At 35.8% G+C, this 27,773-nt stretch overlaps 1 protein-coding gene across 1 annotated transcript in view; it reads left to right on the top strand.

Moving 5' to 3' along the window:
- Positions 1 to 27,773, top strand: part of LOC126815620 (potassium voltage-gated channel subfamily H member 6) — a 190,476-nt gene that overhangs the window by 84,078 nt on the left and 78,625 nt on the right. Inside the window, exons 2-3 of the mRNA XM_050541349.2 lie at positions 12,284 to 12,364; positions 14,116 to 14,894. Coding sequence (XP_050397306.2) covers positions 14,157 to 14,894 — 738 coding nt within the window. The 5' untranslated portion in view covers positions 12,284 to 12,364; positions 14,116 to 14,156. The remainder of the gene's footprint in view (positions 1 to 12,283; positions 12,365 to 14,115; positions 14,895 to 27,773) is intronic.

A 27,773-nucleotide genomic window follows, 5' to 3' on the forward strand; every position in this document is an offset into this window, starting at 1 on the left:
CTGGGGTTCCCACTCTATTGGGGGTCCGGTGAGATTCTCTCCCTTCTTTTATAAAACTGATCGTAAAAATGTTTTCTGTAATTTGTCCCGGTGTTTCTAGCTTACGCAAAATTTGATATGTGACAATCCTATCTGAAATTAAGTTTTGAACCCATTATTGAATTCAGTAACCGTAAACACCACCTTACAAGCAATATCCACAAGGACATGCATCGCCATTTTTGTCTTTTTATATTTACAACATCTGGACCATTCATAATTAGTTGTTTTGTTTTTTTAAATAGAACCCAACAACCACCAAACCCATATATACGGCATATAACAAGACATAACCAACGGAAAAAAAGACGATTAATTAAAATTCCACCGTTTTGGATTTCATTTTCCCGGCCATTTTAAATTTCTACAATCAAGAATTCTCGAAATTAAATTTTTGAGATCATCGCTTGCCAAATTAATGTGCCTTGGTCGATTTTGAGTATGATTTTGTCTGACATATTTATTAATCATTGATCCAAACTGCATTGGTTTCTTTTGCAATTTGTTAAATTGTAGCCCGTAAAACGTTATACCAAGAAAAAAATAAAACTTTTTGTTAAGTAAAGTTATATGACGCAGTGACGTCATAGTTTTTATGGTGCCGAAGTAGGGACCCAAAATGACGCCTTTAAATGAGTTGTCGTAACTTTCCCTATACAGGGCTTTGGTTTTTGGTCCATATTGGTTTCTTTTTTCAAATTTTTCGTAGAAAGCCTTATGCTTTAGGCATGACATTTGATACATAAGTGTTCCTTGGACATTCGATTGTTTGTATGACGTCAAAATCCCAAGACGGCGGCTATGACGTAATGTTCTTTTTTTGGTCCATATAAGGTTTTTGTTTTAATTCTTCGTAAAAAGCCTAATACGACCGACATGACCCTTGGAATGAGTGTTCCTTGGACATTCGAATTTAAAACTCCAAATGGCGGCTATGGCGTCTTGTTCGGTTCCTGGTCCATATTCTTTTTATTTTTCATTCTTTTGATTAAGTCCATGGATATAATTCGACACAAGAATATGAAAACAAACACCCAAAACAATTCGATCTTAAGGGGGATGCCAAGAAATAGCTGACAAATATTTCTCTAAATTCATTGAAAATCTTGTAGATATGACATGCTAACATTTTTGCAATGCTTGTGTTCGCCATCCGAACAGTCCTAGCGAAATATTTGAATTGTAAAGTACGATAATATAAATAATATGTAGAATTGTAATATATATATCCAATAAAAACAATATTATGAATTGAACAACTATATCATTATTCACTGTTTAATCACTGTCTAATATTTTCCGTCACAAGGGCATAATCAGGACATAACAATATTAACAATCAGGACATAACATAATAATATTAACACTATTGTTAATATTATTGTCATGTTATGTACTGATGATGCCCCTGTGGCGGAAAATATAAGACAGTGATTAAACAATTAAACAATTAATAATGATTTTTTGGGGGGTGAAATATATATATATAAGAAAAAATATATAAAACGATCTAACTCTCAGTTAAACATATAAGTAAAATTCAAGTATTAGAGAAAGAAACACTAAGAGAGACGAGAAGGGGGTAGAAAGTAACATTTTCTGTGAATGCAATTCTTTATGTGAACAAAAATAATCTCAGTTCATAAATATGGACATGTAGCTAGGAGACAAAAATGAAGATAAAATATAGTTCGTTCGTGAACAAAACTGTCGTATAGCCGCCACCTGCTGTGTTGGAAATTAGAAATTTAAATATGCTTTAGTTATTTCTTAAAATGCGTCATTAAATATTCACGACTATTATTTTCGCTAATTAAACATTTCTTAAACTTTTAATGTATTTTTAACAACTCAAGACGAACGATAGACAATGTTATAACATGAATTATAAAACCTTTTATACACTTAGAATTACCTAGGTTACATCTACCTTTTGTTTAGATTTCAGACAGAAATAAACCAGATGCAGGAGTCTCAACATTATTTAATTAGTAACTTGTTCTTTTACGTAACAGAAAAAAAAAGATTGAGCAAGAGATGTCAATATTACTGACATTTCGAAACAACTACAAATTATATATTATTAAAGTCTTACATTGCACTAGCCATCAAATGTCAGTGATTTTGATCATGGACTTTTATGTTTTGATACATTGGTTGTGCCACTATGCTACAAAAACATCAGGCCATTTCAACAACCTACGCCATAAAAATTTTTTAGCTTGAACAATGATGATGATTTGTTTTCTGTTTCTCATATTAAAACAGAGCATTTGTATGTAAACCAGATTTTAAATTTTTTTAATTAGTAGTGTCATTTCCAAGTTATAAATATCAACATATCTAATGTCTTGACGTACATTCAGTAGCTCGAAGGTTTCAATTTTGATCGTCCTGACAGCTAAGAAATACAAACCCATATTGCCATTGAAATTCCCAACAGTATAATTTTGTAGTCTACACAATGTCGAACGTCAAAAATACAATGTATGTGTAATAGACAAAAAATGAAAATGGCCCAAAACGATTTATTGAAAATATGTCAAAATCTTTGCTTTTAAAAAATCGTTTGCAGACAAGTTATTCTTACTACAGACAATTTACACGTTTTCTAGAAGGAAAACATTTTTCATGTTCATCCCTGGAACGTTAGTTATCCTTCCTCTTTTATTGGATAAAATGTTGCTTAAAGACAAAGCTGTCAAGGTGATGTATAGGAGTAAATGTATTTCTTCTTTGAACAAGTGTGTTGTCTCACTTGTACAGAATTACTTAAATAGATTTTACATAGAATCATTAAATGGGTCAATGGGCCAAGAAAGATAAACTGAGTGCCTACAAAGAGAGATGGGGTTTAACGTCCACTCTACACAAATTAGGTCATTTGGGGACTGCACAATTTCATTGCAATAATTCGCTTGCGCGCAAGGGTCTTTAGTAGTGGTTGGAAACCGGAGGACCCGAAGAAAAATTCACGAGATTGGACAGGCGACCCTACTCCTTGTCACGTACCAGTGGGGAATAGAAATCACGCCACTTGACCTTATGATGAAACACGCACGCGTTACGCGTTAACATTCGCCTCCACCCCCACCCCCCAACAATGCCATCTCCAGTGAAGATTTGTCGTGCAATGCGTTACGATAGGATTGACCCTATTGAGTCCACGATCTGGTACGTACAGATACGTTCAGATACGTTTCGATACTATCAACACGATTGCTACGACTGACCTCAATATATGATAAGACCTGGAGAATCACTACGATTATTCCACGTTTAAATTCATGATTTTAATCATGATAGTGGGAATCTAGCATAAGGGCCACTCCACTACAGTTTAACATGCTTTTGATTTTACCCCACGCTTATCAAATTTACATTAACTAACAGAAAATGTATTATAAATAACTAGTGTGGTATATTGGAAGGTGTGTGGAAATATGAAGCTATGTGAAACTGATAAATCAGACATCCTTGTACAGTTTTGGTTGTATATATTCAAGTTTACAGAAAACAGTAAAATGCTACTGCCAGGGCCCTCTTACCTTTGCCATTTGGCATTAGTGCTTCGAAAAAAAGGGAACAGGGTGCGCTAAAAAAAAAATATTTATTAAATTGAAGAAGCTATTTTTTGTGCGTGTTTCTGCAAAATAATTCTTGGGGGAGGGGGCTATGGTAACATCACATATACGCCACTGTCCCTTGATTCACCGTTTTCAATAACTGGAGTACTACACTGTGAAGAATAATGTAAAATTTCAGTGAAAAATATGTAATTTCTTTAACATAACGCTTTAAAAAGACCACTGCATGTTTTTATACTATAAATTTACTGTATCAGTGAGGTAAGATGGGATTACTGTAAAAGATTGGTAAATTAACAATAAAAGTGTAGTTTTACAAGTAAGAACTGTATTTTTATTACGTGTAATCTGTATTGATACAGCTATGTTTGTTAGAAGTACATGTATGTTATACTTTGACTGTTTTTATGGGTAATTCTACTGTTAAAACATGTTTAAATACAGGATTTGTGTACAATTTACTAGAAACGTGTAATTCTACATCTCTTTTGAACTTTAACATTGATAGATCTTTTAAGGCTACATTACTTTACACTACTACTTCGAACTGTCCATTGGAACATTATTCAGGCATGGTGAAATGGAAATAAACCCCCGATAAATTCGAAACAGGAACGTGTTTATCGATATTGTAGCCCAAATATTTAGGGGTTTTCTTCGGAACTATTTAAGAAATATTTTTACACCCATTTTTAAAAAGCCCTTATTTGGCCACGTGCTATCGTTCATTTTTCAGAAAATATTCTCATTATTCTCAATATATTTATACCGACCGTCCTCTTTTAAATTTTAGAATGCTTCAGTCTCGAGTCGCTGGTAAATAATGTTATTCCGATATCGCCTATAAAATAATTTTAACGTATGAAGATTTTTAAAAGAATAGGAAATTAGTCTTATTGTGATGCTTTTTGCCGTTCATTTATAATGTCAGTCGTGATTGAAATAGTTGTGACCTGCTAACTGAGACTATAGAGGGGTAGCTCTTGGCAAGTGGTGAGTTTTTAGCATTTATCATTTTATTTGCAGACCGTCAACAAAATTCTGTCCCTGGTTCTTGTTTAGACAAGTGCAGTTCCTGCTTACATCCCCTAAAATACCCCATAAAACTATGTGATGCCTAGGATTCTAGCATAATTCCCGTTTATTAGGCCTATATCAGCTGCTATTTCGCCCCCCCCCCCTTTATTGTATTTTCAAGCGATTTATTGTGACTAATTGCTTATTATATGGCAGATCATGATAGTCAGAATTTGATCAAACCATGATTTAAAAAATTCTCCTTTATTAAAGAGGCATTATTCAAGAGCTAAATCTGCGTATTGCAGGTCTTTATTTAGGCCCATTTTGGCCCCCATTTTAACTAGCTTAGAACGTTTTGGCCATATAGGTGATTTAATTAGTAAATTCACAAACACAGTGTAGATTTTACGGTGAATGTAAACTTACATCGAAGTTATTTTACATTCGGTGTAAGTTTACATGGTGTTTGTAAATGTAAATCTACCATTTAGGTGTAAATTTACATGTCAGTGTTAAAATACTGTCATTTTACTGGCAACTTTCTGCCAGTCAATTTACGGTAAAATGCACAAATACTTTTTACAATGTAGGTAACATGATATAAAATAACTATCGCTCTGTGTAGCTGTACGTAAAGACAAGTGATATGCACGAGACGGGGTATGCGCACGGTGTCGACCATCATGCACCATTACCATTTGTGAAATTCATATATACATGAGACTCTCCTGTTATGTTTTGTGTTCTAGACTGTTTTAACATTTCTACTGTCCCGCTGTATAATTATTGTCTTCATCAAACTTTAGCTGTAAACTATATGTTTATTAATAGACAGTGTATTGTCCAGAGAAGTGAATACATAAAAATAATTGCCAATCATCGGAATAAATTACAGTTTGAACAATGTTTTATATTCAGAAAGCCTCAGTGTGTTAATAAAAGCTGAAATTTGTCGTCTAGCCTCACCAAAGGGAATATCACATTCATTGATAGCTGGAATATTCCTTGTTTTTAATAAACCAGACAAACTTTATTTAAGCAGTTAAGCGTGAAATTGATGAAGTCTTGAAGGACATCGTCTATCGGGAGAGCTCAATAAATAACACCACTTCATATAAAACCTCAACAAACTATTAGATCGGTGTGCAAGGTCTCGCTAGGGTGATTTCTGCTTTTAGTAACTATTGATTAAATGATAAGAGTATTATGTTAGCTTTCCAAACCTTGATTAACACTAACTGCTCTATTTTTAAAAATGCCTTTGTTTTTCTATCGAGTTCATATTTAACTGTAGCACAGCATACGATATTATCTACGCAAGTGCCTCTAGCGCATCGCCTACCAATTCAATTTAAACTGTACACGAGACCTCGGGTTTTCATTCCATACGAAGTACTAGATCATGTTCCTTGCAAGACACTTTGTCCTACACCACTGATAAGGGGATACCACGGGGGGAAATCCCACGGTACTTTCTCGGCCAATACTGGGAGCGAACCAGGGCCCATATGCATGAAACATCTTAAGTGCAAGAAATTCCTTAAAATAAAGACTTGCCCATAAAACCATCCTTAAGTAAATCCCTTATTCCAAGTCTTATGCTGAAAATCTTCAAATTCTTCCTTAAATCTAAGGTACTTAAGTATTAAGACTCCTCAATATCTATACAAAAGTATTGTTGTCTTCATTTAATACTATTACTGGATTAATCGATCGCATTGAATGGGTTGTTTCAGTGAACTTTACGTGGAGAAAGAATTTTCAGGGACAGGGAACATCTCATTGAGGAAGTGGTGTGCAGAGAAAGGACAAAGGGGGAGGTGGCCCCCCTTTCTCCAATAAAAGAAATTATCGCTGTTAACATTGGTGCATAGGCTGTCCTATTCAATTTGGCAATCTATTGGCATGCTTCAAATGGGTTCTACACAGCGAGCAGTTGCCAACATGCTTAATGTGTCACAGTCTATGATCAGCAGACTGTGGAACCGGTACCAACAAACACACAATGTTGATGATAGACCTCGTTCAGGTCGTCCTAGAGCCACTACACAAGCCCAGGATCGATACATTCGTACACAGGTCCTACCAAATAGAGGACAGACGGCCAATCAGCTTTCTGCAAACTTATACCAAGTTACAGAAATTCGAGTTACACCCCAAACGATTAGAAATCGGCTACATGCAGCCCATTTGCATGTGCGACGACCACCTGTTGTGCCTCCATTAACTCGCCAGCACATGGCAAACAGGCGTCAATGGTGTAGGCAGCGTAGAAATTGGGGTAATCGTCGATGGGCGCGTGTAATGTTCTCAGATGAGTTCAGATTTACTCCAGATTTCACCGATAGGCGTGTAAATGAGCGTCATGCTAACGTTAACGTCAGACACCATGACTGGCAGAACGGACTTGCATATTGTTCAAGGAAAAGTCACTGGTGTGTACTACCGTGACCACATCCTGGCACCGATAGTTCTGCCCTTTGCTCAACTTGCAGGTCGACGTTTCATCTTTCAAGATGATAATGCCCGTGCCCACCGCGCTCGTGTCGTGAATGACTACCTCCAGCGTCACCATATTGTCCATATGCCTTGGCCAGCCATGAGTCCTGACATAGAGCATGTCTTGGACATGATCGGGAGACGTGTTCATCGACGTCAACGTCAACCGACAACACTGCAAGAATTGGCCGTGGAACTGCAAGAGGAGTGAGTCAGATTGCCCTAAATCGTGATTAGTAGCATACCACGACGAATTGCGGAATGTCTGAGGATTGGTGGAGCAATTACTCATTATTAAAACAAAAATCAAAAACGTCCATTTTCACTTTTGACAGTGTATCTCTGCGAGTGAAATGGGGCCGTCAGATACGCCGCCTATATGAACCGCGCCGTCCCGCCATTGCTGCAAGTATTTATGACTTTACGGTTTAATCCTTGTAGTTTCCAGCAAGTGATTGGAATACTCTAGGAATCCACCATAATACAGCTTGTAGGATTGTACATCGTGTAACATAAATCAATTTTACATTAGATTTAAGATGTTTCATGCATAAGGGTCCTGCGCCCTCCTCACTGAACCACCGTGGCTCCAGCATGTATTGGAGAGTTTTATTCAATTTCAATACGCTACTTGATTTACACTCCTTGGTCTTCTCACATATGATTGCTGAATTAAAGATGCATTATGTAAGAGGTAAATCTACCTATTGCAGGTCTTTATTTTGGCTTAAAAGTTATATAAACTATTTTTTAGAAATTTATTCACATGACAAGCCTATAATCAACTCTCTAGATAATCGGATGCCGAAGAGTTATCATTATTTATTGCTTGTACTTCAAGACACTACCATTTGAGTGAAAAGTGTAAGTTTGATTACCGTTATGTTTGATTTTTAAATTATTTTTTTTGTGAGATATCATCTTGTCTTTGTCCATTCGACACAAGCCAGATTATTTCGGGACTAACATTTTGTGAGATTTTATTTTGTGTGTAGGGGTCTTTAGTATTGGGGGAATCCGGGGGACCGGGGAAATCCCACCAGGTTTGCCTGGCGACCCTTTTCCTTGCCAGATACACACTCGGGGTCGAAACCTCGCCAATGACAGAGATTTTGATCTATAACGCCCGCGTTAGTAGAAAACTCGACCTCATTAGCAGAAAAGCAAGAGTTTAAAGCCGATCCCACTTCATCTCATTTCAGCAGTTGAATTCTGGCCTGTATACAGCAAAGAGGTTTAGCTGGTTAATTAAAGACAATCTAAATCTTGTATACTATATCGCACAGGGTATATGTCAATAATGTGACTCTCTTTTATATTGAAGACGATCTTATCATAGCGATAGAAACCTTGTAAGATCTTTAACTGGTTACCTGATTCTAACCCCGAGATCATAAATAAAGATGTAACATTATCTGAAACCCTAGACACTAATACCGAGGACGATTATGAAGACGACTTTAATCTTGCAGAGTTAATAATACGGCATATCTACATCCCTCAAGATAGTTTTCATACGCCATAAAATTGAATAATGCATACGCGGTGAAAATGTGGAGAAAATTTACGAGGGATAACCGAGATGAAGTTTATCCATTGTTTTTAAAGAGATTTCTCCAGGGGCACGCCATAACTTTGGTGGTGTAATGACGTGATGAGATGAAGGTATTATCTTTGTTCCCCAGACGTTTAAAATATAGCTTCGTCTAAATTAATATCAAGATTACAGAGTTCTTTAGCCATTTTTTTCTTCTAAAAGATAAATAATGACTATATGAATCGACAATTTTGCCCAAAGAAACCTATTATGGTTATAATATCATGATATCAATATTTTCGTATCGTCTTTTTTCTCCCTTATAAGATAAATAATGTTTAAAATGAGTTTCAAGTTGAAGAATTTTTATGCATATAGATTGGCAATTAATCGATATTTTTGCACACGGTTCCTATAAAGAATAATATGCCTACCAACGTCTACATCTATATTAAATTCAAAGCAAATGTGATATTAAATGCATCGCGTGCATTAATGGGGAGATCACTTACATATGACTACTCTGAATTAATGGTAGTTATTAATAAAACATGATTCCAATTGATGTCAGGAATGTTTTTACAAGGCTCTCATAAAGTTGCTATTACACCATGTACTATCTGGAATCAGGATTCCATCGACAACATGAGCTTGACTCATAGCCTTTAATGAGATAATAATGGTTGATAATATAGCACTTGTAATTTGTGTTGAATCCAGAAGAGGATCGAAGCTCAACATCATAACTTATGACATATAATTTTCAACCTAGTTGTTATATGAATCACAAGTCGTTATCAAGAACAGTTTTTTGTCTAGGCGTGGAGTATTTAAATATGAGGTATGCTTTCTGATAAGGCTTTGGAAGATTCAGAATCGTTCACCTTATTCGCAAAAATTAAAACCTCTATAAACTTAAACATATTAATGGTTTACATGATGAAATGAAACCAGGTTTAAAGTCCTGCTTTTCTTGCCCAGCTGGGCTAATGAAGGTCGGTTTACCTAATGAACGTTTTCGAGGAGTTCGCATAGCTGAAAAATATACTATTCAAAAAAAGTAGGGGATATTTGATTTTTAAGTGTTATTAAAGTCACCTAATGAAACTGACGAAGAAACAAATGACAAAATGAAATGAAGTTCACATTCATCGATTTATTCCAAATGATCGTTAGACTAAGTAAGGCACAGACTGACCATTATAAGGGTAAAATGATACCCGGGGTCAAACAGCAAAGTTACCACAGCATCACAACCAAGTCAGTAACGGGTAAATCCTCCTCTGTTTGCCAAACAAGCATTGATCCGACGTGGCATACTCCTAATGAGACGTCTACGGTCATTTTGGTCCAGATTGTCCCATTCCTGTTGCAACGCAGCAGCAAGTTCTTGGACATTGGCAGGACGTTGTTGACGTTGACGTAACCTCTGTCCAAGCATGTCCCAGACATGCTCGATGGGGGAGAGGTCGGGACTCAGTGCTGGCCAAGGTAATGTGGTGATGTTCTGTTGTTGGAGGTAACCTGTAACGATCCTGGCCCTGTGACATCTTGCGTTGTCATCCTGGAAGATGAAACGGCGGCCATGACGTCGTGCGAACGGCACAACATGGACTGCCAAGATGTTGTCCCGGTAGTACTGGCCTGTAACACGCCCTGCAACAACATGTAAAGCCGTTCTTCCAGCAACAGTGATGCCTCCCCACACCATAACAGAACCACCCCCAAATCGATCATGTCTGATGACGTTAACGTCTTGGAAGCGCTCGTTTCGACGACGCCACACCCTCCTACGTCTGTCCAAAAAATCAACAGTGAACCTTGACTCATCTGAAAACATCACATTGCTCCAGCGTCGATTATCCCAGTGTTGACGATCCCTACACCAACGACGTCTTGCCTGAATGTGATGATCTCTCAAACAAGGGATCACGCGAGGACGTCGGGCGCGAAGGTAACCCCTATGCAGTCGATTCCGAATCGTCTGGCCACTCACTCTCACACCAGTGTCTGTTTGAAGACGAGCGATGATCTGATTTGCTGTGATGACACGATTTCTCAAGGCCAAGGTACGGATAAATCAATCCTGGGCTTGAGTTGTCGCCCTTGGTCGACCTGAGCGTGGTCTGTCCTGTACAGATTGTGTATCACGGTATCTGGACCATAGCCTGCTTATGACAGACTGAGAAACATTCATCGTCCGCGCCACAACCGCCTGTGTTGTGCCGATCTGTAGCATGCCAAGGGCACGTAACCTTTCATTTTGGGTAAGCCGACGCATATCAAAATTTGTTTTCTGGTCACTAAAACAATTAAACTGATGTTTCCACCCTGGAATTCAATGCCACAATGACTGTAACATTCAAAGTCAGAGTCGTGCAAATCTTGGGTTGGACCCCCATGATGATCCCAAGCATCACCTGCATTCCATGCGGTAGCTATTGGTGCGTTTGGGCGTCACATGTAACTGGAAATGTTTCTTCTGTTAGGTTCTATAGTGACTTTTTTCGTAGTCATTTGCATATTTTAGTATTATGCCCCCAAAATCAAATATCCCCTACTTTTTTTGAATAGTATAAATTGCAATCTGTGCCAGGATATTTTTCTGCGGTTATGAAAAGTCATTGTCCTTAATAAACAGTGATTTCAAGTGGAAATTCTTCTTAATAGGGTAAAGTTTTAAGTTCAAAGAATAGGCCAATCGATCGTGTTTTAATTATATACGGCATGTAATATTTAATAGTTTAATTATTTTACAAATATAGAATAAGTTAAAGCTAGTTTACGCCATAGAATCGAATTTCAAAGAAATGAATATACTGGAGTTAGTTTATAAATAGAACATAAGAATATCAATCTTAAAGTGCAATCTAAGTCCGTATAGTAGTACATCTTCAAGTAGTACCAAGTGTTCCGTAAGTATACTATGTATCTTGAACGACACCATACCACTACATTATAATAACCAATAATTTGTGTATATACAGAAAATGTCAGTGTGAAATTGAATGGACCGACGAGGCTATGTAGTAGAACGTGTACTGGTGTAGGATACTGCAAAGGCCTTCAAAAAAGGGCATGTGTGGGGTGTGTTGTATCGTCATCGTTCCTGTAAAGGTTCTATTTGTCAGACATGCTAAGATCTTTGTTAGATTCAACATGTTTTCGGCAAGACGTAAAGAGGGGCACTACTGATTCGCATTTAGATATTCTTGGTGACTTCATCTTGAAGTTTTTATCGAAACCTGATCAGAATGTTTATTTGGTCCTTTATTTGGAAACAATGACGAAATTTACACAAAGTGTTTTCTCTGCAATTAAAACGTTCATTGTAGACAGAAATGAAGTTTTAGCGCCTTTGCCAACAAATTTTTCCTCTCTTCGTAAAGATATATCTTTGGGCTTTCGTTTACTTCTGCATGTGGGACTATATTCATGAATTCTCTTTCAATAGATAACAACTTTCCCTTCCACTATACGGAATGACATATAGACCATATCAGGAAATATTGTTTCATCAGCCATTTATCCCTTCATCAATAATATATTAGAATAGGTGGATACCATCAATTTTATAAAGGGTGATTATTATATTTTTCAGAAAATTCCAAGATGAAATCGAGAAAACATCTGTAATAATGTCATTAAATGATAGATGACCATTTTACCAGATTCCATAAAAGTAAGTTTTTCAAGATAACGGTATTTAGTCAGTCTGAAATGGAAAATTACATTATTATTTTTATTGATAAAATGAAAACTGGCTGAATTAAGAATGTCCCCAAAGGAATAGTGTATTTCTATTCTATTATAAGAAATGTAATTGGAGAACATAACCAGTTAATAGTCAAACTCGAGAGATTACCAACATTTACTGAACAGAATATTTAAATGGAATCCCACCTTTATCCTTAGTTAATGCAGACAATTACCAAAACAAATTATCCCCGCGTGACTTTTGATTGTTTGATAAAGACATACGAGTATATTATTTAAAATGAAATTGACATCGCAACGTGTTACCGTCGATGGAAGCCATTCTCAAGGTCTATAAATCAAGATCTAATAAAGAACAAAAACATATTCAGTCTCACTATATATTTTGAATTTTTGGAATGTTTTGTTTTGATCACGGTTCATTGTAAGTGTATTCAGGAACAATTTGGCGATCGGAATGCAGATCTTTGGATCAGACAATATAAAGCCTTGTTCAATAGGTCAATCGTTCTCCGTCCCTGGTCAGAGTTTAAATTTTGGGGATTAAAATCGACAGCCGATATATCACAAAACCCGCACGCTCATCCAATTTGTTTTTATACACACGCACATTTAAAGTGGACGTTTATTGTTGTCTCACGTTCATCCACGATATTTTGTGGATGCTATACAGGTCGGGTCTAGATAGTCGAACTATCTTCCCATTCAGGACGTTCAAGACTCGTAATATAAAAATCCCGTAAACGTCTTAGGTAACAGAGTTCTCAATAGTATCTTTTTACAAACATTGGTAGGATTGTTAACTGAGGTAGAATCACTGGGCTGTCGTTCCTTCTGCTTGCTTTTTAAGTCAAGATGACTGAAATGAGAAATTGTAACGAAATATTTGTACTACTAGACAACCTGTTGTTATCTTAACGCCGATGGCTCTTCCGTCTCTATATGAAATTATTATCTATAGTATTTAATTAAATTTCTAGGTTATAAATCACGATAAATATCAAAAAGATAGTTAATTAACGTCTACACTTTCATTACTGATACTAGACTTTTTATGTGTGTTGCCTCAAATTATCCCAAGGAGATCCTTTGATGGAGAAGTAAAAAAGCATTATAGATTATCATAGAATAATGACAGTATAAAAGATATTCTAATTAACACCAAAGTCGTGTAATATAAACAACATTTTTATACGCTCGTATTTCATGCCGGGGTGTACTGTCTACTAACAATTAATGTAACAGAAGTCAGAGTTTTTGAGAGTTATTTTTCAAACTTGTTGGAATGTTAGGCTAGTCTAAATGATAAACCCTACTGAAAGGTTTTTTGTTCAGGACTTAACGCTCCAGCCATCGCAATTTTGTAAACGCTATGTGTCAATGTTTAAATACTAGTTTTCCAAATGTGATTGAAGTATTTGGCTAGTTTACGGTTATTTTGAACTTGGTATTATTCAAAATACAGCATATATTTATTTTTAGTTTGAAAGTGATAATGACTTATTAACCTTTGAATATACAAACCGCCAGAACTGGCAAGGAAATGAGAGGTCATGTTTTATATACTATAATTGAATTTATTTAAAAGCCGCTCCTTTTCTCTCCTTTTAAAATGTCAATATGTTCTGGTCGATGTGTTCTGAATTTTGTTTAAATTAACCTTAAGAAAAACTCTAAACATTTGAGATCTTAAAAGCTCTGTGGTTTTTCTTTCAGATTGATGTAACGGAAATGATATAATTTACTGACGTTTGAAAATGGAAAGAATACCGGAAATCCCATTCCCTCCCTTTGATGATCCGGAACCAAAACCGGTTACAAGTAATGGAGATTTGGGACATTCTGAAAGTTTTAACCTTTCATTGTCAGACAGTTTTGTCACAGCCCATGATGGTTCAACGATCTGCTCCGATCAATTTCGTAGCATGACCTTTGATAGCTTCAGAAGTTTATCTACCGACACATTCGTCACACCACCTGGCTCTGAAAGTTCACGCAGTCGGTACGCCGTTAGAGAAATACCGCGCACATTCCCTCGCACACCATCGGATGGCGTACCGGAAGATCAGACATTCCGTGATTCTTCCGACTCCCAACAGACTGTCAAGAGTGTCATACTCACTAACGGCAAGTTTGCTTCAGAATCCTTCTTAGCTAAAAGCAAAAGTCAGAATTCTTTGAAATACGAAGCGAAACGAATGTCAAGTGGTAACCTTAGTAGTGTCAGCAGTTCCATATTTTCCAAGGGCAGTGACAAAGGCAAATCCAAAAACAAAGACAAGGCAGGGACAAGCAAGGCCAAAAAAGGCTCACGAATATCATTACCATTGTCCAAATCGTTTCAACATATATTCCGTGACTCTCAAATCATTAAGACTCCTGGCAGTACTATTACTACTCCATCGGACAAAGCAAACAGCACAGCCACCACTCCTGATGATAGATCTGAAACCAAGAAAAAGATGGGTGGTACAAGAGCTCTGCTTATTCAAAAGGTTTGTAAGATTTGTCTTTTAAATAATAACAAAAATGAGTATATTTATAATGCCGTCTTCATTTGTCCAGTCGGAGCAGAATATATATAAGACGTTAAATCCCATTTCATTTCATTTTTTTTTATAATGAGCTTCACTCTAGACCGTTAAGGGTCAACTCAAAGTGCGACAGAATTATTACCCCGGTCTCTTGGGTGCAGCATAAAACTGGATTACACCCGTCTACACTCATTTACAATACTTTAAGTCATATACCACCCTAAAGATTACATGGTTCATTATCAAACGAATACTCTCCAGACCCACGCATTCACTAAAACTAAACAACAACGACTTAACTTTTTAACGCAATATTTACATTGATATATCAGAAAATGGAAAGGGGTATTAAGTTCCGTATATTGCTTTCCGCCAGACATCTAAATCAAAAAAAAAGAGAAGAAATAAGTTATTATAGAAAAAGAGATACCATCCATAAGTTTCTTGGTCTAAAAACATCCGCCTTCTTTAAGACATTTATAAGAGATATAATATTATTAAGTGTGTGATCAGATACAATGTAGTCCCTATTATGACGTCTGGAAAACTAAGTCAACGCTGATATCATATCAAATATGATGAACTCAATAACAGAGCATATGGTTTTCCTCAAATTCTAATCGATGGCTTCAGACTACAGATTGAAGCTATAAAAGAGTTCCATTTATGGATGTGGGTCATTCCATATCAACTGGACCAATGGTGGGAACATGAACCCCTCCAAAAAAATTATAAAAAATATATGGTATAGTATATGGTCTTTAACTAACAAATTAGAAATTTTACATTTATGGCCATTTGAAATTAGGGTGCTGAAACGAATCATACATTCAGTAATTTTTGTCAGGTTTTCAGGCGCTTTAAACCCACATTTATAATAGGAGTAGAACTCTCTAATTTTGTAATTACGAATTAAGCATCACCCTCAATGTCCAAAATGTGGCTAAATGTGGAACAAATGAACTATTCACTTTTATTTTCAGGATTTCCACAGCCTCTGGCAAAGCCACTATTGTATACACAAACTCCAAAACGGGCATAGTTAGTGTCAGTTTGGCTTTTATCAATTTACAAAAGATTCTGAATCAATGGGATATATACTGTTCCAAATATTCAGTCTCGAAGCTTGTAAGAATTTTTGCTCTTTAAATTAAGGATAGCATTATATTGTGTTAATTAATATCTCTGGCAAGTTAGTAGATTCACATATTTGTACTTACATCAAGTTAGCGAATGAGTGACAGATGGTTACATAAAAAGAAGTCATAATGTGGTAAACATTCAATTCTAGGTTGATAACAGATATCTCATGGGAAGTTTCTCCAGTAAATAAGGGTGGGTTTCAACATCATGTGGCTCAATTAACCAATCTCTCTGTTATTTACATCATATTTGACCAATTAGATATTTGAAGGTCCAAAACCCAAAGCTACAAAACTGTCATACTTGTGAGAATTCGTCAGACAGCAGACAGATTCTGGAAGGGAAAAGATGTTGCAATTTCTATCAGTAAGAAGTAAATACACAACGTGAAGGGGAAGCAAAGACGATAGAAGAAATACAAGACGATCTTACTTCTAAGATATGTAGTAAGAAAAGATGCATGGGTCGTACGTAGGATATGGCGATCGGATTGGGTTCCCCGCTCACCGCGTCTGACAGAAGACCCATGGTACTACAAATTCAATGCACACTGAAAACGTACAGAATATACCCATTTTCTCCTTCAATTCTGGTCATGTGGGACGGAGGTTAACATTCTGAATAAGGTTGATAATGAAACTTCATTTACCCTACTATAATATACATTAAAGTCCATCTTGTGTATTTGAAGGCTTATATTTTTAATGGCTATCATCAAATTGTTGACTTTTCACGTTGATTTTAAAATGACCTATACCCCGCAAACGTGTGCATTGAATTTCTATACTAAATATTTGGAAAACTATATATCCTATCGACTCGGAATCTTTTGTAAATTTATAAAAGACAAACTCATATTAACTATGACAATTTTGGAGGTGGTGTATACAATAGTGACTATTCCAAAGGCTGTGGAAATCCTGAAAAAAAGTGAATAGTTCATTTGTTCCACATTTTGCCACCTGGTGGTACGAACTGTGTGAATCGCACATTGCATGTGATGCTAAATTTGTAATCTACACCAAAAGTTGCCTTAGATTACAAAGTTCGAGTGTTCTACTCCTATTAGAATTGTGGGTTTAAAGCACTCGAAAACCTGAAAGGTATAAATTTGGATTTGTTAGCTTAAGGCCATATAATATAACACATATTTTTTATAATTTTTTGGAGGGGGTCATGTTCCCAACTTTCCGACATTTGATCCACTTGACATGGAATGACCCATGTCTATTTTTGTCCAAATTATTAATTTTTCTTGTAAGTTTAAATGGTGGTATATTTTGAAGTATATGTGTACACAAAACGAATTGCTAGCAAAATAATCGACGCATTGATCGACAAGGAGAAAGTTAAATACATCGATATGGTATATGATACTTAGACAGAATGATAAATAAAAGCTTTAAATGTCCCCAGGGGATTGAATGACAATAGAATTTGATGAGTACTTATATTACTGAATTCTAAAAGGATTATTATGAGTTCTATGAATGAATGTGAGAATTTGATCTATTCTATGTCATCGGTAAGAGCACACCAAGTTAAGAATAAAATGTCGATCCAAAATGGCAGAATATATGATAATAGAGGTCTGAATAGAATCCTTATACTTTATTTTGTGACTCTCTTTTTTCATATATACAATAAATAACTCAGATCATTATGGGGAAACGCATATTGATTTATATTTCTTTATCTCTGTATGTAATTTGGGTGGGTGTCTCGATAGCGTCGTTACTGCCTACCCTTCATCGAATTGCAACTACAATCTTGTATGTACACTATAAATTTGTACACGGGACCTCGGTTTTTCATACCATTTAAAAGACTGAAACACTCTTTCCATATTTCCAAAACTGTTGTCAGATGTTATCTGTGAGAGTTCAATAGTCTCAGAGCTTTCTTCCATCTCCCTCTAGAGAAGATAATGATCTCGTGGTTAGCCTAATTAATAATTAATAATGGGTGTTTCATGCATGCACGTTTCATTATCTTTTATTTTCATATTATACAGGAGCCAAGGTGGCTAAGTGAGTAAACCTGGAGGTTCGATCCCGGTGTTGGCGGAGAAAGTACATCGGGATTTTCCGGCGTGCTTTCCCGTCAGTGGCGCTGTCTAGTCGTTCGGATGGAACGAAAAACCGAGACCCCGTGTACACAATGACGTGCACGTAACAGATCTCTTGGCAGTGGGAATACGATATAAGAGTAGGCGTATGCCCGTCTTCATTAGCCCAGTCGGAGCAGAGCAGTAGGGCGTTAAACTCCATTTCATTTCATTTCACTTTGAAATTATACAAGAATCGCTGTTTTCTTAAAGTTGATTGGGACCTTTAATGACAATGTGTGTTTTTTGGGCTATGAGATTATAAGATATGTTGTTCCAAAGGCTTCGGTCTTTATTAAGTAATAATAGCATCATGGTAAAACTTGGGAAATAATATTTATATACACAGTTATAACAAAAACTGTCAGATTTGTGAACTTGCTAAAGCATGGTTGAAAGAACAAACAATCTCTTTACCTTGTTCAAATGTGTTCATTTTACGTCTCAACCGACATCTAAGGCTAAATGGGGCGGTTTTAAGTTTCCACAGACTTCTAAAGCTAAATGAGGCGATTCTAAGTTTCCTCAGACTTCTAAAGCTAAATAAAGCGATTCTAATATACATTTCCACGGACTTCTACAGTTAAATGAGGCGATTCTAATATTTACGTTTCCACAGACTTTTAAAGCTAAATGAGGCGATTCTACGTTTCCACATTAGACGATATCTTCCATTAGGATTTCAGATTGTATCAATGACATTTAACAAATTTGGAAAGGAAAAATGTGGTGTGTTTTACTGGGCGACTAAGATGCTTACCAAATAATGGTGTTCGAATGTATATATTCTAAATATCAACGTACTGGCTTGTGTTTTGGTATAAAATATCACCGGCAAATTATCCTTCAAAACAATAATCATTATTTGGTTATAAGGAATCTACATGTTTTCGAGTACAACATGTAATAAACGAATGTCATATTTTTTAGTGTAAAAGAAAGGCCTATTTTATAAATATATTCGAGCCGAATATACCATTGAAGATCGTTAGAACATAACCCAACATCATCCATGTTATCGATTATATTATAAAATGATTTCTCATCAAAATACCGCAAACCCCTTTTTTTTCTGTTTTCGCAAAACGTACCTGAATTTAAAATAACACGAGCAGGTAAGAAAATCGGTATACTGTAAATAATTAAAACATTGACGTATAATGAGCGTTTTGCGATAAGAAATCTTATTATGATTAAAATTACATAAACGGTAGTATGTTTTCGATATTTGCCAACGTGAAAGTTTTATTTTTTTTATAACAACATTTTATTGGAAGTCCTATTCTTGTTCAATAATTGGTCTGTGGCAACAAATTGTCGATTCATGTTCTTCTCGGTATGAAAGTTACCCAATCTCATCAAATGAAAGGAGAAATCTATTGGTTTAAATTTCAAACGACGAAAATAGAACATTGAACTATGGTTCAGATGTCCATTGATTTGAATCTAAAATAAATGTGGGTATTCATTTCAAGAAACAATACAACATCCTGACAGAGATTCCATTTACATGATCGTATTTAATTACTTGCCCTGGAGTGAATGAGTTTGGAACAATTCAAATCGTGTGCAGATTACAAACGGTCATAAATGTCGTTCATGTTTTGCCTGTCAAAAATGTCGTTATATCTGTTTATCTCCATAAGAGTATTTCTGGATTGAAGTCAACCACGATGTAATAAGTTTTGGTACAGGAGAATAACTGGTCATAAAACTGGTCCTTGGAAGAGAAATGAAATGGGGTTTAACGTACTACTGTTCAGAACTGACTGGGCTAATGAAGACAGGGTCCTTTGATCAACTGGTGGCCTCTCATTTTGAATATAATATACGGCAACAACAAACAAAACACAATATTTGTTGTATCTACGTACATATTTCAAAATTTTGTTGGTCAATGGTTATTATTTCTCGTAAGTTTTGGTTTTATCAATTTGATTAATTTTCATTTAATTATGTATCAGCGAATTCGCGAAGGAATCACAGTATTTTTTATTTATTCTTTCTGGAACGCCATTACCATTTCCCATTTAATAAGAACATTTACAGGGCGAACTGATTATGTATCATATTCGATGTAATTCTGTATTTGATTAAATACTAATTGTTTTTGGTAAGGTACATCAATACATACGTCAGTGATAGGCTACGTCACACGGTACATTAATTATTTTAACCGTTAAGCTTCGTTCGTTGAATTCTGGTTCCTTCCTTGTATATATTGTCCGAGGAAGTTTCTTGAGACGAGGACGAATCTAGTCATTCGGATGAAACGAAAGCCGAGGTCCACTGTATACTTGATTATGAGTAATTTCCCTCATAAACACTGAATGATGTATACCCGCGTCTTCATTTGACCGGTTGACTCAGGAAAGTAGGACTTTAACTCCATTTCATTAAAACCAAGAGGACGTTATATTATTACACGGTATGGCGATCACCAACCTCAAGACATGGAAAATGGAGAAAAAAGCATGTTCGTTGATCATTTTTTCGATAACCCTATCAACCACTCGTGTATTCAAGGGTTTATTACTTTATTTCTAACAAGAAAAAACATTGAATAAGGTTTCGATTTTTCTTTTCGTCGAGTCTCTGCCAAATAAATGAAGATAGCTAAGTGCACTTTGATGTGTTGCTATAAGACCTGTTGTTCAATACTTGACGAAATTATTCTATCCAAAGACATTATTTTTTCCGGGCCTAAATCAATTTACTTTAGGGAGACCAAAGTAGTCGAAATAATCGCACACATCATATTCAATAGAAGTCGAAACTTTGATGTTGAAGAAGCTCGGACTGTGCCACTATGGCTATAAATTACTAATAATACATGATATCGTTTTTTCCCTGGATTTAACAAAACTATTAGGTGTCATGGAGGTCTAGTATGTTGCAGGCTTCCGCATTAGAAGGCAAATTTGTGGTCTTCTCAAAGTTTTTTTTAATTGATTGTTTAATAGATCTTTCCAAAACATAGAAGTAACATAGAGAGTGACAAATGGGATACAACGTCCTCTCGGGACAAACTGGGTCATTCGGGTATTAAAATAATGGTTAAATTTTATTTCAATAATTCGCATGCGCGTAGAGGTCTCAGAGAAAACCCCACGAAGTTGGACAGGTGGCCTTACTACGTCTTGTCACATAGGACGTTAAACCCCATTTCATTTCTTTTCACATATAACCTGTGATCGAAACCACGCCACTTGACTCAATAACAGATATTTGAGAAAAAGTGCAAAACCTATAAATACATCTAAATAAATAAAGGTGTTAGTCAGAAGAGAGCAACACCTTCAGTTTAGCTACATGACCTGACCAGCGATGACATGAGATAACAAACAGCATTCTTGCACACCATAGATTAAGACAAAATATGTATGATTAGGTGAAACTATAAATGGGTTTGGGGATATGGCATTGTTTATTTCGTTGTTTAGCCTTATTTGAAAGATGGACAACTCAATTTTTTGAAAAATGCTCCCTAATAATATAAATAATCCATAAATACTGTACCGTTTCTATATTGACCCGGTTAACAGATGTAGGGGAATGCAATATCTACAATATTATTAGCATTCGAGTAATTTAAGTTAATCCGAGTTATGGCTCCTGTCACGTCCATGCACGAGTTTATTAATTTTCGCGTTAATTGAAGCTGTGCACTTGGCGGATCAAAGTTTCTTTATTTTGTTTGTCAAAGATTTCACTGATTTTACTGTGGGCCCCGGGAGAGGCCCTCCTTTCGAAAAATGAATTCTGTTTTAGAATAAATTAAATATGCATTCTCAGACACCCAACATACCCCGTCACCGAACAATCTGTAAAGAACTATTCTTTAGGTCATTGAGTTTGAGAGTGGTGTTAATGGCTAAGTTTATATACAGGATATGTATCGTTTAATGTTAACGCTCAGAAGCAAATCAATTTTTACTTGGGACAAATTACTAAGGGGAGAGAACTACAATTTTCCGAAGCCCCGCGGAAGACCTTAATTCATAAAATTATGTGAAATGAAATGAAATAAAATATGAAATGAAATGAAATGGGGTTTAACGTCCTACTGTTCTGCTCCTAACCTGGGCTAATGAAGACGGGCTATGAGGGAAATTTTGCCCGGGCAGCGGCGCTACGGCCTACTCTTATATCGAATTTTACGTGCACGCCAATGTGTACACGGGACCTCGGTTTTTCGTCTCATTTCGGGGGGACCACGCCGGAAAATCTGAATGAACTTTCTCGGCCAATGCAGGGATGGAAATAAAATTATGTATTCTGAAGGTAAGAAAGTTGACATTGATTCATGTGAATGTTCTTATTCCATGATTTAATAACTATGTTTCACAATATTGAATACTACACGAATGCCTTGTTTCTAGCGTCGGATTATAGACAAAATTACATTACGTCCAACCAACAAACAATTTAAACATGTCTCGTATGTAATACATGGGAGATAACTACCTCTCAGCTATGAAGATATTCTGAAGAATTCTGGACTACTTTCAAAGTTTAACAATTAAAATACACAGAACACGATGGAATATAATTACTAGTAATTACTGAGAAAGTTTACCGTAGCCTTTAGCAATCAAGCAATACAGTTATAAACAATATAGGACATACATTGCATAAAAGTAAATAACAGTAATTTAGTAAAATAATTATGAACAATCCGAGACATGCTAATAATTATCTTGCACACAACGTATCTGATGATAACGCCCTTCGGTATTATACCAGCATTTTTTCATCGCACTTTAAAAATAGGGAAGATTGCTATGTACAATTGAATATGATTACCCCCAATGACTTGTATTTGATCGACGGGTTTGCTTGATAAAGACTAGTGAATCTTAGTGGAAATGTTGCTCAGTAATAAACAATAATTGCATTCTATAAAATTGTGTCCCGTGTGTTTCCAGTTCCAGCTCTTAGATACATGCCATTAGCATCGAATATATTTACAATAATATTCTCCTTAATTGGAAAGAAATAAATATAAAATTTTAAAAATCAATACCGGAACTACATTGTTTTAAACCGAAATAGGGGAGTTGGGTAGCTGAATGGTTAGCGTGTGCGCCTTGTATGATAATGTCTGTCGTTAAGCCAACTGTCGTGTTTTCGATTCCCCGGTTGTACGTGACAAACAATAGGATCGCCTGTCCAACCTCGTGGGTTTGCTCCGGGTCGTCCGGTTTCCTCCCACTATATGTTAGTCCCGAAATGGCCTAGTTTGTGTCGAGTGGTCGTTAAACCCCATTTGTCTCTCTCTTTTAAACCGAAATATAATAAATACATATCACTAGTCCTATGTTTACAAATCTGTAGAATAAATCTGATTTCAGTAAAATATAGATCCATCGTACATGGTACAAAGTTGTTCTATGTATTCTGAAAACGGTAAGCATGCCAGTCTTATAATACACAATGGCAACCACAGTGAAATGTGTTGTTCCTTTGGAAGTATCTCATAAGATAATTATAAGGTTATTGTACTGGTAACAAATATATTTGGTAGTTCTGACATGTTTTACACACGATGGTAATATCTTTAGAATCGCGATTGTCAAATAGCATGCTTATTGTTTTTTTCTATTATACGCATCTGTCTGTCAATTGAAGCCCAATTTGATACAATCTTTACTCCTTTGTTCGTTTTTAGATTGAATATTAGAGTGTATTTATTTGACAAGGAAGTTCCACTCAGACATAATATTACATTATGGGTAACATTTCCACAAATTTACACAAATCAACCATCGTTTTAAAATAATACAGATCCGCTAAAACAATCAGAAGATTCAAGATGTTCGTTTATTTCCCTTGGTTATATTTTATTTAAAAAGTTGTTTTTGCTCTATCTTAATGCTTCACGGTATAATGCACTTTAGATCTTCAGGTCTGACGTTGATTCTAACTTGTGGATTCGATCCCGGGCTTGTAATTAACATGGTGTAAGGTCTCCTGTCAGTTATCACCCCCGCCCCCTCCCCCTCTCTCTCTCTCTATCTCCCTCTCTTTCTCTGCAAAATCTAATTGTTGATGGGCCTGTTTTTATCCGATAGAAAGTTTTCTAGCGTTAATAGTTTGTTATATTTAATATTTTCCAAAAAATGCAAATTCGCACGGTTATTTGGAAACCTGCAGAAAGTAAAGATTAATATAAACGCAATAAATTACATATAGTTTGATAAGTAGCTACTCGTATTAATTGTTTTTCTACTTTCATTGTTGCTTGACACCTACACAAAATGGAAATGCAAATATAAGCGAAACAAATTATGTATCGCGATAAGTAGTTACTGGTATTAAATCTGTCCCTACTTTAATAAAACGGGGGAATATTGATTTTATCAATGAAATAATATCCCACCGAATTCAGCTTCTTCAATATCAATTATTGTAGCAACTTCACATGGAGTACTGTCGGGGTTCTTCAAAAGATTTCGATTTAGTAGTGAATCCTGGCATGAATATTTATAAAGCTTGTTTTTATTTGAGTTTTCTGCATTCTAATGCATGTCAATTACTTGTAATAATGTCCGATTCTCATAACGTCCGTTGGTTTATCGTGATTCCACCTCTTCAAGAATAATTAGAGGGAAAATGAGAGGAAACCCCATACTGCTTGTCCAACTTAATAGACGCGAGTTCTCGCTGATCGATGAATGACAACTCAGATTACGCTTGATTCCTGAATAGATTTACAGGCAATGAGATTTTTGTCAATCACATTCTACATTAATTATATTTTAAGAGACACTATTTGGGACAAGTCCGTCAACTTTGGGGTTTTGAAATCTCCAGTTCCTTATACATCTAAGTGTTTCAATGTAATTATTGCAATTAGGTGTTGAAAAGGAGATTTGAATTCTAACATCGATGTGATGCTTTGTGACACTAATGTGAAGTTAGTGGTTAATTTCGTTCCGTTTATTCCCCGCTTGTATGTGACAAGGAGTAGGCTCGCCTGTCCAATCGCGTGGGTTTTCCCCGGGTCCTCCAGTTTTCTCCCACTGCTAATGACCCATACGCGCTAGGGAATTATTGAAATAAAACTGAACAATGTTAGTCCCGAAATGACCTAGTTTGTGTCGAGTGGGCGTTAAATAATATCTCGTTGATACGTAACTCCCTAATATAAATCAGATCTAAATTCCTTCATCAGCATGTACATTAAATCCCATAGGTTGTAGTGTAGGTTGACATATTTCATGTTTTTCTTTAACAAACAACGTGGTATTTCAAAATACACAAAGTGTTTTTTTACATCACGTTAAGCTTCCTTCTAGCTATAATATATCGATGGACCATTACTTGAAATGGTATAGGTTTTATTCTTCCGTCAACAGTTTTTCTGCGTCATTTTGTATAACATAATACAACCACTTTTAATGTGGGCGTAGATTGTCGTCGAATGTCTTGACAGTTTTTTGGGGGGTTTTTCGAAATCGGCGGAATTGTTCATTAGGATATACATTTTTTGAAAAGACATATTACAAATTTTGACTCGTCGAAATAGATCATTTTTGAACGTGTTTTGGGGAGATATTCCTCCAGTAATATTTTGGCTTATAAACCGCGAGAACCCGATAGGCACACGTGAAATGTTTTAAACTTGGTTAAGTTGTTGATTTGGACCTAAGGCGGAACCCGTTTATGTTGTCACTCCGTTTACGTCATGAAATCTTGTGAACGCATAAGGATGAATCCAAAAGATTTCTGGGCGTGAATTTTGATTGAGTTCTCATCAGAATTGTTTTTAAAAGTTGGTGAGATAGAACCCTATAGAACTTAAAATTTGTGGAGATAACTCCGTTAGTGTAAGTGAATTTTCTAAAGCCGCGTGGGACTATCCACTAGGGCATAAAAAGAAACCTTATCGGATATCTCGATGGCACATTTCGAAGTTATCCACCCGTTTATGAACGCTATACAGGATAAATTTATAATTGGAACTTTTACGACATGTATATATAATATCGATGTCATGAATAGATCCGTACCATCTACAAAGACTACAGTACACCATTTAATAGATTTGTGTATTTTGATTAAAGGTGGTTTCTTCATTTCTGTTTTCAAGACTGTAATGGATCTTGTTGAATGTTTCCTCTAAGTATGTTAAACCCAATCTTGAATTTCATGTTTTCAGACGGACTGTAAACACGAAGAAACCCAATTTGCAATTTACAGGTCACTAACAATCTTGAATTTTTGCCGATTCTTTATTTGACGAGATCATCGTGCTTAGTGCGCAAGTCAATTAATTTGATGAAGTTTTGATTAAAGTAGGAGATTTACATCCAATCAGAATTCCTGTTATAGACCTCGATTAGGACCTTATCATTGATGTTGTGATTGGAGGGCATCAGATGTTATATTAGATTATGTCTGACATGTGTTGTACATGCATTGACCAATTCCATGTTGATTCCATGTTATCAGCTAGCAATTCACCTATGACCGCTGTCAAAATCAATCAGTCTATCGGTGTCATTTAAATGAAACACAGGATGGACATAATACTAAACCTGTCAAGACCTGTCTATTCATCGCCTTCGATTTCAAATCAATAACGTCTTAGTTAGCTTGCCTTTAGTGTCACGGCCCGCGTCTGAAGTACCTTATTTCTTTCCAAATATATGCCATAAAAGATACCCCACTCGCTTTTAATTTGCATTTTTATACCTTGTTCATATTTATGATGTGGTTATACACGCAATGTTTTGTTTGGTTTTCATTTAACCATTTCTATATTGCGGAACACTATAACCAGAAACCAAATGGTTATGGTTGCTAAGTTCATCTTATTTGATGTAAACGAAATATAAACGAGAAGTTCTTTCAAGTACTCCAAAGGTAATGTTTTATTTAATTGATTAGTTTGATATTCCAAACAAAACAAGTTCTTGCAATTAAAATTGATTCTAGAATGAAGTTTTGGTTGAATTCACTTTATTAGTTGTTGATTAGGGTGTGTGTTTTTTTTAAATTATATTTTAAATTATATTTTTAAAACTCAAAGAATATATTATAAATCGGTTTTGTTTCGATATTGTCTTTTTTCCCCTCAATGCTGAATTTCAAATTCCTCTTGTTATCCTTCTTGTGCCTTGTGTTCTTGGTGGCGACGCTCGAGGCTCCATACGATTGACATGGTACTTGGCATGCTTAATGCTTTGACAATTGCGCATCTAAGTTTGATATGGTCACAATTCCAAGACAATGGATGGTTCGTGGTCCATTTTGTACAATCTTACTTCTTAAAATATATTTCTCATTAGAAGTGACTGTAATCTTAGAGTGAAAAGGCGACTGTTAACAGGATCGTGAAAAGGTGAATCCATATGGAAAATTTCCTGTCAGAGACCATAAAACTGTTTTGTCGGAAAGAACTAACGGTTATTGATCAGATCGAGGATGTAGTTTTCTCTAATCGTTTTATAGCGTGGTCAAACTATTGAAACTCTTGACCCTTGGCTAGCTACAACTTTCTTCACACTAAAAGCCATTTGAATTGACGAATGTGATGGGATCTGTCAAACCATCTTAAGGCGCTGAAGAGAAAATTGCTATGA

The sequence above is a fragment of the Patella vulgata genome, chromosome 3 (assembly GCF_932274485.2).
Source record: "Patella vulgata chromosome 3, xgPatVulg1.2, whole genome shotgun sequence".
NCBI lineage: Eukaryota > Metazoa > Mollusca > Gastropoda > Patellidae > Patella > Patella vulgata.